General features: G+C 42.6%; 1 protein-coding gene across 7 annotated transcripts in view; it reads left to right on the top strand.

Annotated features, from left to right (window-relative positions):
* Positions 1-15,169, top strand: part of AFF2 (ALF transcription elongation factor 2) — a 408,154-nt gene that overhangs the window by 303,627 nt on the left and 89,358 nt on the right. For all 7 annotated transcript variants that reach the window (XM_081897542.1, XM_081897541.1, XM_081897540.1 and 4 more), the window contains one exon: positions 14,868-14,905. In XM_081897542.1, coding sequence (XP_081753668.1) covers positions 14,868-14,905 — 38 coding nt within the window. The remainder of the gene's footprint in view (positions 1-14,867; positions 14,906-15,169) is intronic.

Below are 15,169 nucleotides of genomic sequence, written 5' to 3'. Positions count from 1 at the left end.
TCCCACCGCCAGCCTTCGGAGCAGCCTTCCGAAGGCTGCCGGTGGGGCGGAGAGACCTCCTCCCGCCACCAGCCTTCGGAGCAGCCTTCTGAAGCCTGGCGGGGGGAGAAGGGCTCTCCGCCCCACCGCCAGCCTTTGGAGGAGCCTTCCGAAGCCTGGCGGGGGGAGAGGGTCTCTCCGCCCCACCACCAGCCTTTGGAGGAGCCTTCCAAAGCCTGGCGGGGGAAGAGGGTCTCTCCGCCCCACCACCAGCCTTCGGAGCAGCCTTCCAAAGCCTGGCGGGGGGAGAGGGTCTCTCCGCCCAACCGCCAGCCTTCGGAGGAGCCTTCCAAAGCCTGGCGGGGGGAGGAGGTCTCTCCGCCCCACCGCCAGCCTTCGGAGGAGGTCCGAGGACAGTGGGGAAGACGCGCTGCGCTGCCCCGCTGTCCCGGAGATTTCCCTATGGGCTTTCGTCTTGCGAAGGAAGCCCATAGGGAAATTCGTTTTGCGAAGCACCTCCAAAATGGAAAACCCTTTCGTCTAGCGGGTTTTCCATCTTGCAAGGCGTTGGTCTTGTGGGGCATCACTGTATACATATACATATATATACATATATATACTCTCATATATATATACTTGTGAAAATTCACCAGCATTTTAGTGTGCCTTTTTCCTAAGTATATGCAGCTTTGTCAAATATGCATATTTTTGCAAGCAATTTCCCCGGATACAATGTATTTTTGTGCATTTTTTTCACTAATATATTTATTTTTATGCACATCCCTAAGCATTTTTGTAGCTATTATTTGGTTGGAGAACTGCATCGCAAAATTCGGATGAGTGTGGATTTTGAAGGATAACTTTGTTTCAGTTCACATGCTGTCTTGAAGAGAGCAGATTGGATAGATTTGTCTTTTAAAGCAAACTGAATCAATTCTTTTCTCTGTTCCTACCTACCACTGACATGTAAATCCCAGAAGTAAATTTGGCTCCTGGACTGAAAAAAGTTCCAAATCCTTATTATATAGAATATGAACCTTCATAGGCAGTCTGACTACAGAATGCTTCAGACAAATAAAGAGAGTAGACCTTTCCTAGAGCAACTGAGAGGCATCTTATTTGACAGAATGCTGGTATAGATGGGCCCTGGTCGGATCCAATCTGGCAGTCCTTACAACCTTATAATTAACAACAAGATGAGTGTTAAATTAATGAGGTATCAGCTTCTGAGCTAGAGATCTGTGTATTTTCTCTAGAAAACACATGTCCTAAATAACGATTTTTCTGTATGGAAGATGTAGGCATGGGGAGAATGTTGAATATATGAGACACAGGAGACGAGAGCCATTGTTACAAATGCAGTCTTTTGATAAACAGCCTTTGCATTACCCTCAGGGAATGGCTGACCTAAACCGTGACACTCAGATTCCCAGATGCAAAGTTGCCAGCTTCTTGTCACAGGAGATTAGGGTAAGGGCTGATATTTTCCTCGGGAGACAATGCACTGAGCTGGGGGCACCATCTTGCAGGAACAACTCTCAGTCACTGCTCTGTACAAGTTTCCCTGAATGCCAAAGGGCATGAGGGTCATTTTCTCATTGCTTTGACTGCAAAGGGCCTTCCAGAATTCCCATAAAGTCAGCTCAGCTGGGTCACTGAAACTATCATCAAGATCCAATTCTTTTTTTAAAAAAACAACAACATTGTCCAGTAGCACCTTTGAGACCAACTACATTTGTTCTGGGAATAAACTTTTGTGTGCATGCACACTTCTTCAGTTACTGTGTCAGACCAACACGGCTACCTACCTGACTCAAGAACCAATGTAACAGTGGAAAAGCTGTTGGGACTTGGCACACAGAGACATGGGTTCAGATTCTACTCATCTGTGATTCTGTTCATCCATCTGTTGGCCTAACATAGATCACAAGATTTATTGTGAGGATCAAGTGAAATAATGCCCCTGTATATGCCACCTTGACCTTCATTGTGGAAGGGCAGGATACAATCGTGATGGCAATCATCAGTCTTAAACTGCCCTTTACAAATATAGTTTTATGGGAAAGAAGGATTGGTTGGTTGGAATGATATAGCTAGGACACTTAGACTGCATTCGGGCAGCACATTCTTCTATTTTCCAGATCTTCCCTTGCGTGTTATTTATTTGCATTTAATGATATATCTCACTCAGAATAAAACCATTTCTGGAATCCTAGGAAAACCTAGTGGAAGTTTAGTACTCATTTCTGTGTGAATTGCTTTCAGTGGCAGGGGGGAAATCAACCTGGTTAGACTCAAAAATCATGGGATGAAATTCAGGGCTGCATTGTGGCGTACATTTCTCTCCCGCCATTTTCATGGGTAAATCATGTGGGAACAGAAGGATGCAGTTGCCACCCCATGCCCACTAGTTTGAATGTCATTTAGCATGACATGGTTTGTTTGTTTTTTAAAGAGTTCCATGATGCAGGAAGTATCGCAGTGTAAGAAGAATGCTAGAAACTGGGGCACAAATACTAGCATTTTATATAGATACAGAAAGCTTTTCTTCTTAATGTTTAAACAACAACACATACGCAACAACAAAAACTCCTACTGCTTTAATAACTATGGTGCTGCACAGAATATAGCCATATTATATAACCAATTAAAAAAAAGGAAGAATCCAATGCAATAAAAGAAAAACAGAACAGTATCAGAAATCAAACCAGTCAAAAGATTTAATATGCTGTAGGATAGTGTCAATTATCCATGTTGTTCATATTCATAACAAAACAGTGTCATTCTGCTGTTTGTAAGCTTTACATTTAAAGCAATCTGCCACACCATTTGACACTATGTCATAAGAGTTGCCCCCTTCCAATCCCTTCCAGAATGTGGCAGTCACCAACCTTGGCCACCACCTTTAAATATTCAATTAATGATTTAAAAAGAACATTCAAGTTTTCACCATGAAGTAAATTCAACCTGGCTAGCTCACTTGTCTTTTGTACGTGTTGGCCAGTAATTTCACAGATCTCCGTAAAGACAGGATCAAAAATGGAGAGAGATTATCGTATTTCCAGCACTTGTCATAGTCAGTCTCTCAGCCTAAGCTACCTCATAGGATAACAGGGGAGGATAACAGGGGAGCAGAAGAACTGCATATGTTGCTTTGAATTCCTTGCTGACAAACTGGACAAAATTATAGTTACATATATGTGTGTATATATATATATATATATATATATATATATATATATATATATAAATAAATAATTTCCAGGAAGCACATGCTATGTTACAAAATGACTGCAGCATCGCAGCAAATCCTACCCTGACATACTGATGATACATGTGACATTTCAATCACGTGGCACATTCTAGGGGATATAGCTGTGAGTATAAAAATCATAAGGAAATTACAAAGTGAAGTGGTGAAATTGTCCGCCTCAATCTGCTCTCCATTTTCCAATTACCTTTAATTATCTTAATGTACATTTTCAGACTCAAAATTAGCGGCAGCCACATGATGTAACCCTCTTAATGTCCTAAGGGTCCACTTTAGGCTCTTTCAATTCCATTTCTGTCCTTCACAGTATGATCTCCCCTCTCAGACCTTGTTCTTCCTGAGGCTGTGAAACCATGACTGAGCTGTGCCACTTCAGGCTACAGGAAGTCTCTGCCATCACGGAATAGGCCTCTGTTCCAAAACAATTAACAGCACATGGGAAATTAGATGCCCCATGGAGATGGGATTTGGCTTAAGTCTTCTCCCTGTCATGCCAGGGCTGCAGATATTTATTTAGATATTTAAAGGCTGTGTTTTCATAATATTACAGCAAGGCCATGTATAACATTCAAAATTGCAGTAAGATCAATAAGAACATCAATAAATACTGGTCAGGAAAAAGGAAGTTGTGCTTCAAAAGCCTGTCTGAATAACACCGTTTTCAGGATTCTGTCTGATTTCTTCCCAGCTGTACTGGCAAGGAGTTCCACAGAGGCAGGGCACAGTCCCCAGCAAAGGCTATCCGAAACTCAGAGATGTGGGGAAACACCAGAATTGCCCCATCAGAGGAGATCTCAATGATCAAAGTAAAGCAGAAGGAATCAGTTGTTCAGTGCTCCCGAGATGTTTAAGGCTTTGTGCATTAACACAAGAACCTTGAATGTGGTCCAGTATCAAACTGGGAGGCAGGCAGACATGAAGGAAGCAAGGAGTCAGCATGAATGGGCAGTGCTATTTTTCTAGGAAATAGAGGTATTGGAACTTGCCATGAACGCCTCCCTTGTTTGCTTGTAATGGCAATGGTGCCCACCAGAGAGGTGCCGGAACTGAATTCCAGTTACTGGGTTGGTACCATGATGGCACGGGGGCAGGGTAGGGGTGGTAACAAACTTGGGGCTGGCTTCATGCTGGTTCTGCTGGTTCACTCATTGCTGGTGCACCACTGCCTGTTCCTGCTTTCCACCATCTTGGTACCATCATAGTAAATGGCAGTAACTCTACTGTTGGAAGGACAATGGCATGGCACTGCCCAAACTCACCAGATGCTAGAGAGAGAGAGAGAGGAGAGAGAGAGAGAGAGAGAGAAATTTACCCCTGGATTGTAATGAAACTTCAAAGGGATTAAAATTACCAGTAAAACAGTTCAAAACAGCTATTTAAAACATTTAAATTTAAATAAATCTTCAGTAAGTTAAAAAAAAAGATTAGAATGCATGTCGTCATTATACATACCTGGAATGGCTTGCTTAAACAAAAATGTTTTTAGCAGGTACCAAAAAGAGTACAGTGAAACAGCTTGCGTCATAAGAGACTCATAATGGTAGATAGATATAACCCCCACCTGCTTCTTAAGGTGGTGCTGCCCAGATAGAACTATATGGCTTCAGTGGCAACTGGGCCTTTGAGTACTTTGGAGTGTTTAGAAACCTCCTTCCAGCTTCATTTAAATAAAAACAGAAGCACAGAAATCATTATTAATTGCCTGGGGGGTGGAACCCTTGCTAAGCCTACATTTATGTAGGTTGAACAAATATCCCAACTGAGAGAAAGAGCGAGCAAGGCATCTGAAATCCTTTAAATTAATAATCAAAAGTTCACATCACGTCTCAGACAAATCAAACTTAGCCAGGAAGACGAGACGCAGAAATTATTAACTCTGTAGTCAAGCTGATGGAGGTTCAGTGAGATCATTTTGTTCAAAGATTAAAGGTGATGAGTGCTAAAGTAATTGAGGAGGATGACTATGACAATATTAGACTAGAACCATTAAAGTCAGTAATGATCAAAAGTTAATTATCAAAGCAGAGAGAACTACTCAATGCAGACAATTTGTGTCAATAGCTAGCTATCCCAAGAAAGAGAACTGGGTGAGAGAAGGGACTAATTTGGAGACAGTATTTTCTTATAATGACGTTACAGCAAAGATGCATATTTCAAAGGATGTTGGCTACAAAAAGAGAGATTAAGAAAATAATGCATTTTTCCCCTGATCAGAGAATAATAATTATCTCTAATTGACAAACCTGCTGCATACAACGTGTTTTCATACAATGTATTTTTGCATTCAAATGCAACGTGTACTGAAACGAAGCATCAATGAATGTGCTTTGATTTCAGTATTCCTCATAGTTGCCAGATTTTCTATGTGTTTCTTTATTAGAGGAGAGTCCCAGCACTGCCTAAGTACTTTCAGAAACAAAACAAAAAAAATGTAATTTTAAAGTGGACAGTGTAGTTTTGGAGCTTGGAATAGGTTTAACAATGTCTTGATATGTTGTCACCAAACTTGGCACATGGGTTCCCGTAGTGTTGGTGAGGGTTAACATTTATGTTTTCATGCTGGACTCCATTTTAAATCAAGCTGGTAGACTAAACTGTTACTTTGGCATGACTTCTCCCAGTTTTTGGCATGAAGGGTCTAAACTCACAAATTACACTATCCATTTAAAATTCACAAAATTTGAGAGTTTCTTTAATTTTTTTAAAAAAAGCATGGCCAGCACCAGACACTCCTCTACTATATATTTTAGGAAATTGCTTGTCTATGTCTTCTCTATGCATTTAGACACCTCTTGAAATAAAATCACCAAACAAGTTTTCATGTTGTTATTTTGTTATTTGGGTTTCTGGGCAGTGCTGGGCACTTCCCACTAGCTGTTACTATTTTAAACTTGTGTGCTGCCTTGTCACACAAAAAATGGCATCTTTGCAATGCTCAGAAAATAAAAATGCAGCAAAACAATAGTGACAACTTTATTCCAAAATGTAATATCAGCATTTCCAGAAAGTTTTCAATAAACCCCAAATCAGCAACAAAGAGTCTTGTGCAACCTTAAAGACTTTAAAAAATCTATTATGGTATAATAAGCATTTGTGTGCTAGAGTCCACTTCATGATATCCATATCTGCATTTTTAATAGCAGTGTTTTAATAAACAATCCTGTAACATTTCATTTCAATGAACATGACATCAGCATTTCAATAAACCATAAAACGCTGGACTCTATAAAGGAGCAGCAGAAATAATGAAATCTATCCTAGTAACAATAAGAAACTGCTTAGCAAAACTGAAGAGAATAGACAGAAAAAGGGAAAGGGAAACCTTTGGACCCTAACTCCAAAACCCTTATTAAAGCAATATATTTATTAAGCTAACCAATAGATTAAACCAGAGTTGGGCAGAGTTGTAGCTCAGTGGCAAAATATCTGCTTTTCACAATTCCCAGCATCTCCAGGGATGGGAAGGATACGTTATACGTGAAATGCTGGAGAGTTTCTGTCAGTAAGTGTAGGCAGCATGAGCCAAATGGACCCTAACAGTGTGACTCAGTAGGAGGCAACTTCCTATGTTTCTATCACAAAATATGGGGTACACTTTTGAGTTCCACAGAACTTTAATCAGGCTGGGTGATAATCCAAACTGGGGTGTATGTGTATGTGTATATGTATGTGCATGGCCTTAAACATCAGCACATTTCCCCCCCTTCCCATCTCAAAATGGCTCCCATTTGCCAACTAGCCTTGTCTTAGCTTCCCTCTGGTAGTGCTCACTTCCTTCATTTCGCCTATCTGTGGCCACATTGCCTACACCTGCTGCCTCTTTTATATCATCCCTTTGGATTTTGTTCAAGTTTGTCTGGGATAAACAATCATGTCAGAGCCAGCCCTACCATTAGGCACAGATGGCCACCTCAGGTAGTAGATGCTGTGCAGGCAGGAAGCAACAATAGTAGCCCCTCTTCATGTGCCTAAGGCTACCAGTCTGCTGGAGAACAGAGCTGTGCCACCTGGCCTGCCCTCATATGCAGCGGAGGATACCATCCCCTTGCCAATGTTGATTCAGCCAACTTTTTCACATATGGTAGGGAACGTCCTTCACTTCAGATTGCAAAATGTCTTGGGCCGACCCTATATGCAGACATTTTGGCAGAGGGAAAAGGACTTGTCAACTGACTGCTGGCATTGGGATCAGAGGTGCTTACCCTTGGTGGACACACCTTGAGGCCACAAGATTCCACAAACTCAAATGATTGCTTTCTCGTTCTTGAACCTTTTCTGGCTCCTCAGAAAAGTCCACAACACTATTTTTAGTGTCAGCTTTGCTGTGTTCATCAAAATAAACTGCATGGTGCACACTTGTCTTACCAGTTTGTAAGTCCAAAATTCTTTATCCCTTGCCTCCAGAGGTGTACCCCACAAGGATACCTGCTTGTGCCCTGGAGTCAAGCTTGTCTCTATGTTCTTTGGGGACGTGGTAGTAACATAGACTTCCAAACATACGTATGTGTGACAGGTTGGGAACTCTCCCATGCCAAAGTTTGAAAGGTGTGCGTTTAGCTCCCTTGGTTCTGGAGATACACTGCTGTGTTTGCTGAATCTGGCCACAGCTTCTGTGGCAGGGATGCATCCTTTAACATGCATCTTGCCATCTCCATGATGGATCTAAACTTTCTCTCAGCTATGGAGTTCTGTTGTGGTGTGAAGGGAATGGACTTGTTGCATGGGGTAGTTATAAACAGAACTGTGTAGCATTATCTTCCACAGAAGCAGAGTATGTTGCAGCTACAGAAGCGTGCAGAGAGGTTGCCTGGCTGGATCAACTCATTAAGGACTTTGGGTTGGTGAGCAAGGTACCTGTTAAGCTGCTAGAGGACAGTCAGAGTTGCATGAAGCTATCTCTGAGTGAGAAGTTCCACACAAGAATGAAATACATTGGCGTAAAGTACCACTACATTCGCAAAATGATTCAGAGTGGACTTGTGGAACTCTCTTATTGCAACACCAAAAAGCTGACAAAGCCCCTGCCAAGAAAGAGTTTCCAGAATCTAAGTGTTAAGCTGGGACTCTGGGTAGTTGATTAAAGTTGTTTACTTTTGTAAATGTTGTATTGCCTGAGAAGGGGTATGTGGGATGTAAAAACGGATTGCAGTCAAATACAGTGGTACCTCAGGTTACATACGCTTCAGGTTACAGACTCCGCTAACCCAGAAATAGTACCTCGGGTTAAGAACTTTGCTTCAGGATGAGAACAGAAATTGCGCGGCAGCAGCGGGAGGCCCCATTAGCTAAAATGGTGCTTCAGGTTAAAACAGTTTCAGGTTAAGAATGGAACTCCAGAATGAATTAAATACGTAACCAGAGGTACCACTTTACAACATTCCTACAATGCATATGCTGGGGAATGTTTTGTATCACTCAGGAGAAAATTTGCTAGTTCCTCCTGAGCTGGGACAGACTTCCTTTGCATGTGATTTAACGTGGGTGTGGCCTGTTCTGCTCTTCTTGTTCTCCCTTTTTGTGTTCCTAAGAGTTAGGAGAAGTGACTGCTGAGTCACAGTCACTTGAGACTATTTCCCTTATGGGATACTTCACATAGTTATATGTTGTTCTGTAAATTAAGTTTGCCTTCAGGGATCTTATTGTGAACTGGATGGTTGTAAGTAAACTAGTTTTATGTTAACTTTAATCAGATGGCCGTGTCTATTCTTTTAGGAGGGATATAAAAAGGGATCTTACCAGGAATCCTAAATAGTGATGCATAGATGAGCCTGCAGCCAGCAAACCACTGTGTAATTTAAAAGGGGGATTGTTTAACAACTCTGCTAAGTTATAGAACTTGTTGATGAAAGTTAGGAAGGATATAATAAAATAATATATCCTCTCCTGCATCCCTAAACATCCCCACACACATCACTACTGTCAACTTCCTGATAGCTTTTTCCCCATCTCCACTGAGAAAGCAGCTGACGAGAAGAGGGACATTGAGAAGTCCACAGACATATGGCACATCATATAGGCAGAAAATTCAGAAGCAGCAAATTATGCCATCAAAATATGTGTGTGTGTGTGTGTGTGTGTGTGTGTGTGTGTGTGTGTGTGTATATATATATATATATATATATATATATATATATCTCACACACATATGAACGACATTACCACTAAAATCTCCAACAGCTTAAACAGCTTGATAGACTCTAGCCATTCTGCCATCCGTGCCCCCAGCTGTGTTGCTTAGCAACATTTTAATTCAAGAAGAATGGATGGAGATGAAATCCCTGCGGAGAGGGAAACAGAAATAAGAGGGCCGTTGACAGATGATCTGAGTTGTTTCTTCTAATATACTGTGAAGATCACCAGCTCTTTTCATGAATGATAAATGGACTGTATACAGATCAATGGATTCAGCAATAAACTGGAACCAGCCTCTGAATCTGAGGCGGTGCAGGCCAAGAGGCCTGGATAGTTACTCATTTAGAAGATTTGGAGTGTGTTTTCTTAAAGGTTTCACAGGAGGAAATTGATCTGAACATTTGGTCATCCCATCTTGCCTTTTTCTGTTGATGGCTAATAAAAAATAGCTTTGGAGAAAGAATCTATTCTGCCATGATAGATATAATTCTTCTGATCTCATTGTTTAAGACCAACAGTAGCTAAGAGGAAGTTAATTTCTCAGTTGCTGCAATAATTCTAAACAAATTTACTTCCTGGTTTGTTAGATCTGTGCCAATTTGTGATGACCATAAAATCTAAATTTTAAAAAGCATAAAAAACTTGAAGAGTGCAATTCTATGCATTTCTATTTGAAAGTGAGTCCCACTGGCTTTCAGTTAGTTCCCCCCCCCCCACACACACACATATAGTGTTGTTGGCTAATAACACTGGTCAACAGCAAATTTGTTGTCTGCGTTTTTTCAGTTGATTTAGGATGAATATGATGCGCTGAATCCAAAAATCACATTGGTTTTGCTCAATCAGGTCAAGTTTTTGAGCTATGGCCACATGTCGTTTTTTACGTTTTTGTTCACATAATAATAATAATAATAATAATTTATTATTTATACCCCACCCATCTGGCTGGGCCCCCCCAGCCACTCTGGGCGGCTTCCATAGAAACCAGGAAACACTAAAATATCATACATTAAAAACTTCGCTGAACAGGGCTGCCTTAAGATGTTTTCTGAATGTCAAGTAGTTGTTTATCGTTTTGACATCTGCTGGGAGGGCGTTCCACAGGGCGGGCGCCACTACCGAAAAGGCCCTCTGCCTGGTTCCCTGTAGCTTTGCTTCTCGCAATGAGGGAACCGCCAGAAGGCCCTCGGCACTGGACCTCAGCGTCCGGGCAGAACGATGGGGGTGGAGACGCTCCTTCAGGTATACTGGGCCGAGGCCGTTTAGGGCTTTAAAGGTCAACACCAACACTTTGAATTGTGCTCGGAAACGTACTGGGAGCCAATGTAGGTCTTTCAAGACCGGTGTTATGTGGTCTCGGCGGCCGCCCCCAGTCACCAGTCTAGCTGCCGCATTCTGGATTAGCTGTAGTTTCCGAGTCACCTTCAAAGGTAGCCCCACGTAGAGCGCATTGCAGTAGTCCAAGCGGGAGATAACTAGAGCCTGCACTACTCTGGCGAGACAGTCTGCGGGCAGGTAGGGTCTCAGCCTGCGTACCAGGTGGAGTTGGTAGACAGCTGCCCTGGATACAGAATTGACCTGTGCCTTCATGGACAGCTGTGAGTCCAAAATGACTCCCAGGCTACGCACCTGGTCCTTCAGGGGCACAGTTACCCTATTCAGGACCAGGGAGTCCTCCACACCAGCCCGCCCCCTGTCCCCCAAAAACAGTACTTCTGTCTTGTCAGGATTCAGCCTCAATCCATTAGCCGCCATCCATCCTCCAACCGCCTCCAGGCACTCACACAGGACCTTCACCGCCTTCACTGGTTCTGATTTGAAAGAGAGGTAGAGCTGGGTATCATCTGCATATTGATGGACACCCAGTCCAAACCCCCTGATGATCTCTCCACACATGTATGCTTGTGTGGAGCATTTTAGAAGAAGGTATGGGGGGTAAAATGCCTTGTCAAATAATTGTTTTCATTGGAAATGATTATTTTAATGACAAGAAGTATTCAGGTCCGATAGTTCTGGGTGATTATGTCGAAAAGGGATCAGTCTGAAGTCATAAAACCTTGAAATCTTCCATAAATTGGTCCAGCAAAGCATAAAGTTGGGGGATCAAAACTAAGTTAATGGGGCAGCCACCCCACGAAGCATCCTGATCTTCAATCAGCACGTCGTCCTGTAGCTCATTGTGATGAAATTCCAGTGCCTATCTTCGGAGAACTTCCTGACATTAGTGACGAAGATGCCTCCAGTGTTGAAGGACATGAAGAAGAAGAAGTGGTTCTTGAAGATGATGCTCCACATCCATTTTCCCAAAAGGAGTTGAATGATCTAGTTCGCGACCTCAGCTTGTCAAAGGACTTTGCTGAACTGTTGGTATCCAGATTGAAGGGAAAAAACCTCCTCTCTGACAGTGCTCACATCAGCTTCTTGCGCAACAGGCATCAAGAGTACCTCCGTTTTTTCTCGGAAGAGAAGGACTTGGTGTACTGTGCAGATATTGCACAGCTTCTGCTCAAGCTTGGAGTGCCACAGTACGAACCCAAAGATTGGAGACTGTTCACTGACAGCAGCAAGCGATCACTGAAATGTGTTCTGCTACACAACGGCAACCAGTTTGCCTCTATACCCCTGGCTCACTCGAGTACACTGGAGGAGAACTATGAAGCGGTGAAGTATGTGCTGGAGAAAATTGGTTATGATCAGCATAAGTGGTTTATTTGTGTTGACCTGAAGATGGTGAACTTTTTGTTGGGACAACAGTCTGGCTTCACCAAGTACCCATGTTTTCTGTGCATGTGGGATAGTAGGGACTGTGCTCAGCATTACATGAAGAAGGACTGGCCTGTGTGGGAGGAATTGGTGCCTTGCAAAGAAAGGAATGTCATCAACGACCCTCTGGTGGACAGAGACAGAATACTCTTCCCACCGCTGCACATCAAACTCGGCTTAATCAAGCAGTTCACCAATGCTCTGGACAAGGATGGTAACTGCTTCATTTACTTGTGCCAGGCTTTTCCAGGATTGACCATGGAGAAGTTGAAAGCTGGCATCTTTGACGGTCCTCAGATCCGTCAGCTCATCAGAGATCCAGAGTTCAGAAAGTCAATGAACGAAGTGGAACTGGAAGTGTGGAAGGTATTTGTTCTGGTAGTGAAGAACTTTCTTGGCAACAATAAGACCAGAAACTACGCAGAACTTGTCAACAACATGCTGACTGCTTTCAGAAACCTGGGCTGCAACATGAGCGTCAAGATGCACTACCTATTTTCACATATGGACTGGTTTCCTGAGAACCTGGGTTCAATGAGTGACGAGCAGGGGGAGAGATTCCATCAGGACATGAAAGAGATGGAGACCAGGTATCAGGGTCGCTGGGACGCAGTCATGATGGCTGACTACTGTTGGACTCTGAAGAGAGACCTCCCTGCCGCTGAGCATTCCTGGAGTTCCAAGAAACAGAAGTTCAAGCCCCGAAGTTTGAAAAATGGTGAAGCAACATGCAATTTACGTATACTTACCTTTATCAATGCCCACCATTCAGTTTACAGAAAACCTGACCTGATGGAGAGAAACGGATGCCATTTCCTGATTCAGCAGTGCAAAAATACCCTAAATCAGTTGTAGAAATCTAGACAACATTCAAAAAGTAAAAAATTGTTGCCCAGTGTAATATATAACTTCAGACTATTAAACTGTGTGTCTGTTTATCTGAATTTCTAGAGTATTGATGACTAGAATTCAAAAACATTTAATCAGGAGGGAGAGGGTGATTAAGTCATTCTGTTCACAGTCAAACTCATACAAGCACAAGTCCACAATCCCGTTCTCCATCCATCACAGCAATGAAATACATCACAGCAATGTCTTGCCTATCCACACATTCATAAGCCATTAGCCAAAGGTGAATGGAGATGTGGACACCATTTTGACCCAGATTAAAAAAGTTTTATTCATTTTATGCCCTTGCCCATTATGTTTAGATTCTTCATATGAAATTAAGAACATAAGAATGGCCAATGACCCGTCCACTACCCTGCTTTCACAGGGGCCACCCAAATGCCCAGAGGAAACTCTCACACAGGACCTTAGCACAAGAGCATTTCCCCCTCCTGTGGTTTCCAGCAACTAGCATTCAGAAGCATCACTGCCTCCACAGCTGCAGGCAGAGCATACCTATTATGGCTAGTACCCACCGATAGTCTTATCCTCCATTAACTTGTTCAATCATCTTTTAAAGCCATCCAGGTTGGTGGCCTCCAGTGGGAATGAGCTCCCCTAGGCTGTCTATTTGTTGTGCAAATTTTAGCCATGTAAAGGAACTCAAGGAGAAGCTGTGGATTTGGGATGATTTAAAAACAAGCAAACTCCTAATTGCCATGGTATCAATCAAGCCCCTTGAAGCATAGCTGTCAACTTTTCCCTTTTCTTGCGAGGAATCCTATTTGGAGTAAGGGAGTTTCCCTTTAAAAAAGGGAAACGTTGATAGCTATGCCTTGAAGTGTCTTGGTTTTGACTTTTTCCCTCACTCTACAGAATTTAACACCCCTTTGTCCAAGTCCTTTGCATTCAAGTCTGCCCCTACTCAGCAGGACAGCAAAGTCACATTCCTGGGGGTTTTGAGCCCACCTCACCTCATTATATTTGACATAATGCCTAAACATATTCTCAGGCCTAGGCACAAAGGAATCTACATGTCTGCACATGGTTTAGCCATTTCAACAAATGTGTTAAGGTGCTGGCAGCTGCTGCACATGCATGCAACCTTCTGAACTGTATGTCAGTTTGACCCATTTTCAGATAACAGAGCTCCAGAAGTTCAGCACTATGTGCACTTTGCCCCAGCTTCTGGTTAAAATATGTGCATTGCTTGACTGGCAGACACAGATTAGCCAGGATCTTGAGAGAGACTCACTTCACAAGTAATCCAAGCTTGTGTAGGAGATGTTTCTGGTGAGCACCGCACTCTATGGTCCTGCATTCATTACCATGGTCACAGGAGCAAAGGTGATTACAGACGTCTCTGTTACCCAGCTAGCGCCATTCCTCCCAGTGGGGTGCAAATAGCATTGGAAAGGGCTCCACAATCCACTCTGTCCTTGTGGCCACATTAAGGTTACACCCAGAAGCTGCTCCTCAGTGGTGACTGCACATGTAATGGAGGCCACTGTGAGATCCTCAGCATTCTTGCCATCACTTTACCATCTGCCTCTCTGAGGTTCTGTGGTGTTGCAATTTTTCTACCAGTCTGCAGCACCACTAAACCATTAAAAGTGATAAACAGTTGTTTCTCTTGCTGTGCTTCCTGCTTAATTATGGAGGCTTCCAGTACAATATTGTGCATATTCATTTGCAGTTCTCAGAAATATGCTGGAGTGTGTGTGTGTGTGTGTGTGTGTGTCTTAAGAAAATATCTTGGATTTACCTCTGTCTTTCTAAAAAGCTGCTCTTGCTAAGATTAACTAACGGCTCTTTCACTTTCCTATTTTTATAGACTGCAGAGAAGACAAAGCCTCGAAACATTCCTGTAAAGTAAGTTATTTTTAATATCCCTTTGAGAGAAAAAATCAGGTTTAATGAACTTCAAGCAAAAAAAAAAAAGAAAGAAAGAAAACCCCACACCTGGGCAATAAAAACATAGTGACTCAGGTTACTCTGTAGTCATAGCCTTTTCTCTTTTTTTTAAGTCCCTGATCAACAAGGACAGGTTTTACATTTTCCATGGCTCACTAATGGCTACAGGCTCCAAGTTGTCCCTGGTTTACATAAATTAATATGTGTCATCTATGAATAGCT

Source organism: Podarcis melisellensis (genome assembly GCF_964234715.1).
Source record: "Podarcis melisellensis genome assembly, chromosome: Z".
Taxonomy (NCBI): domain Eukaryota; kingdom Metazoa; phylum Chordata; class Lepidosauria; order Squamata; family Lacertidae; genus Podarcis; species Podarcis melisellensis.
This window is presented reverse-complemented; position numbering and strand designations above follow the sequence as displayed.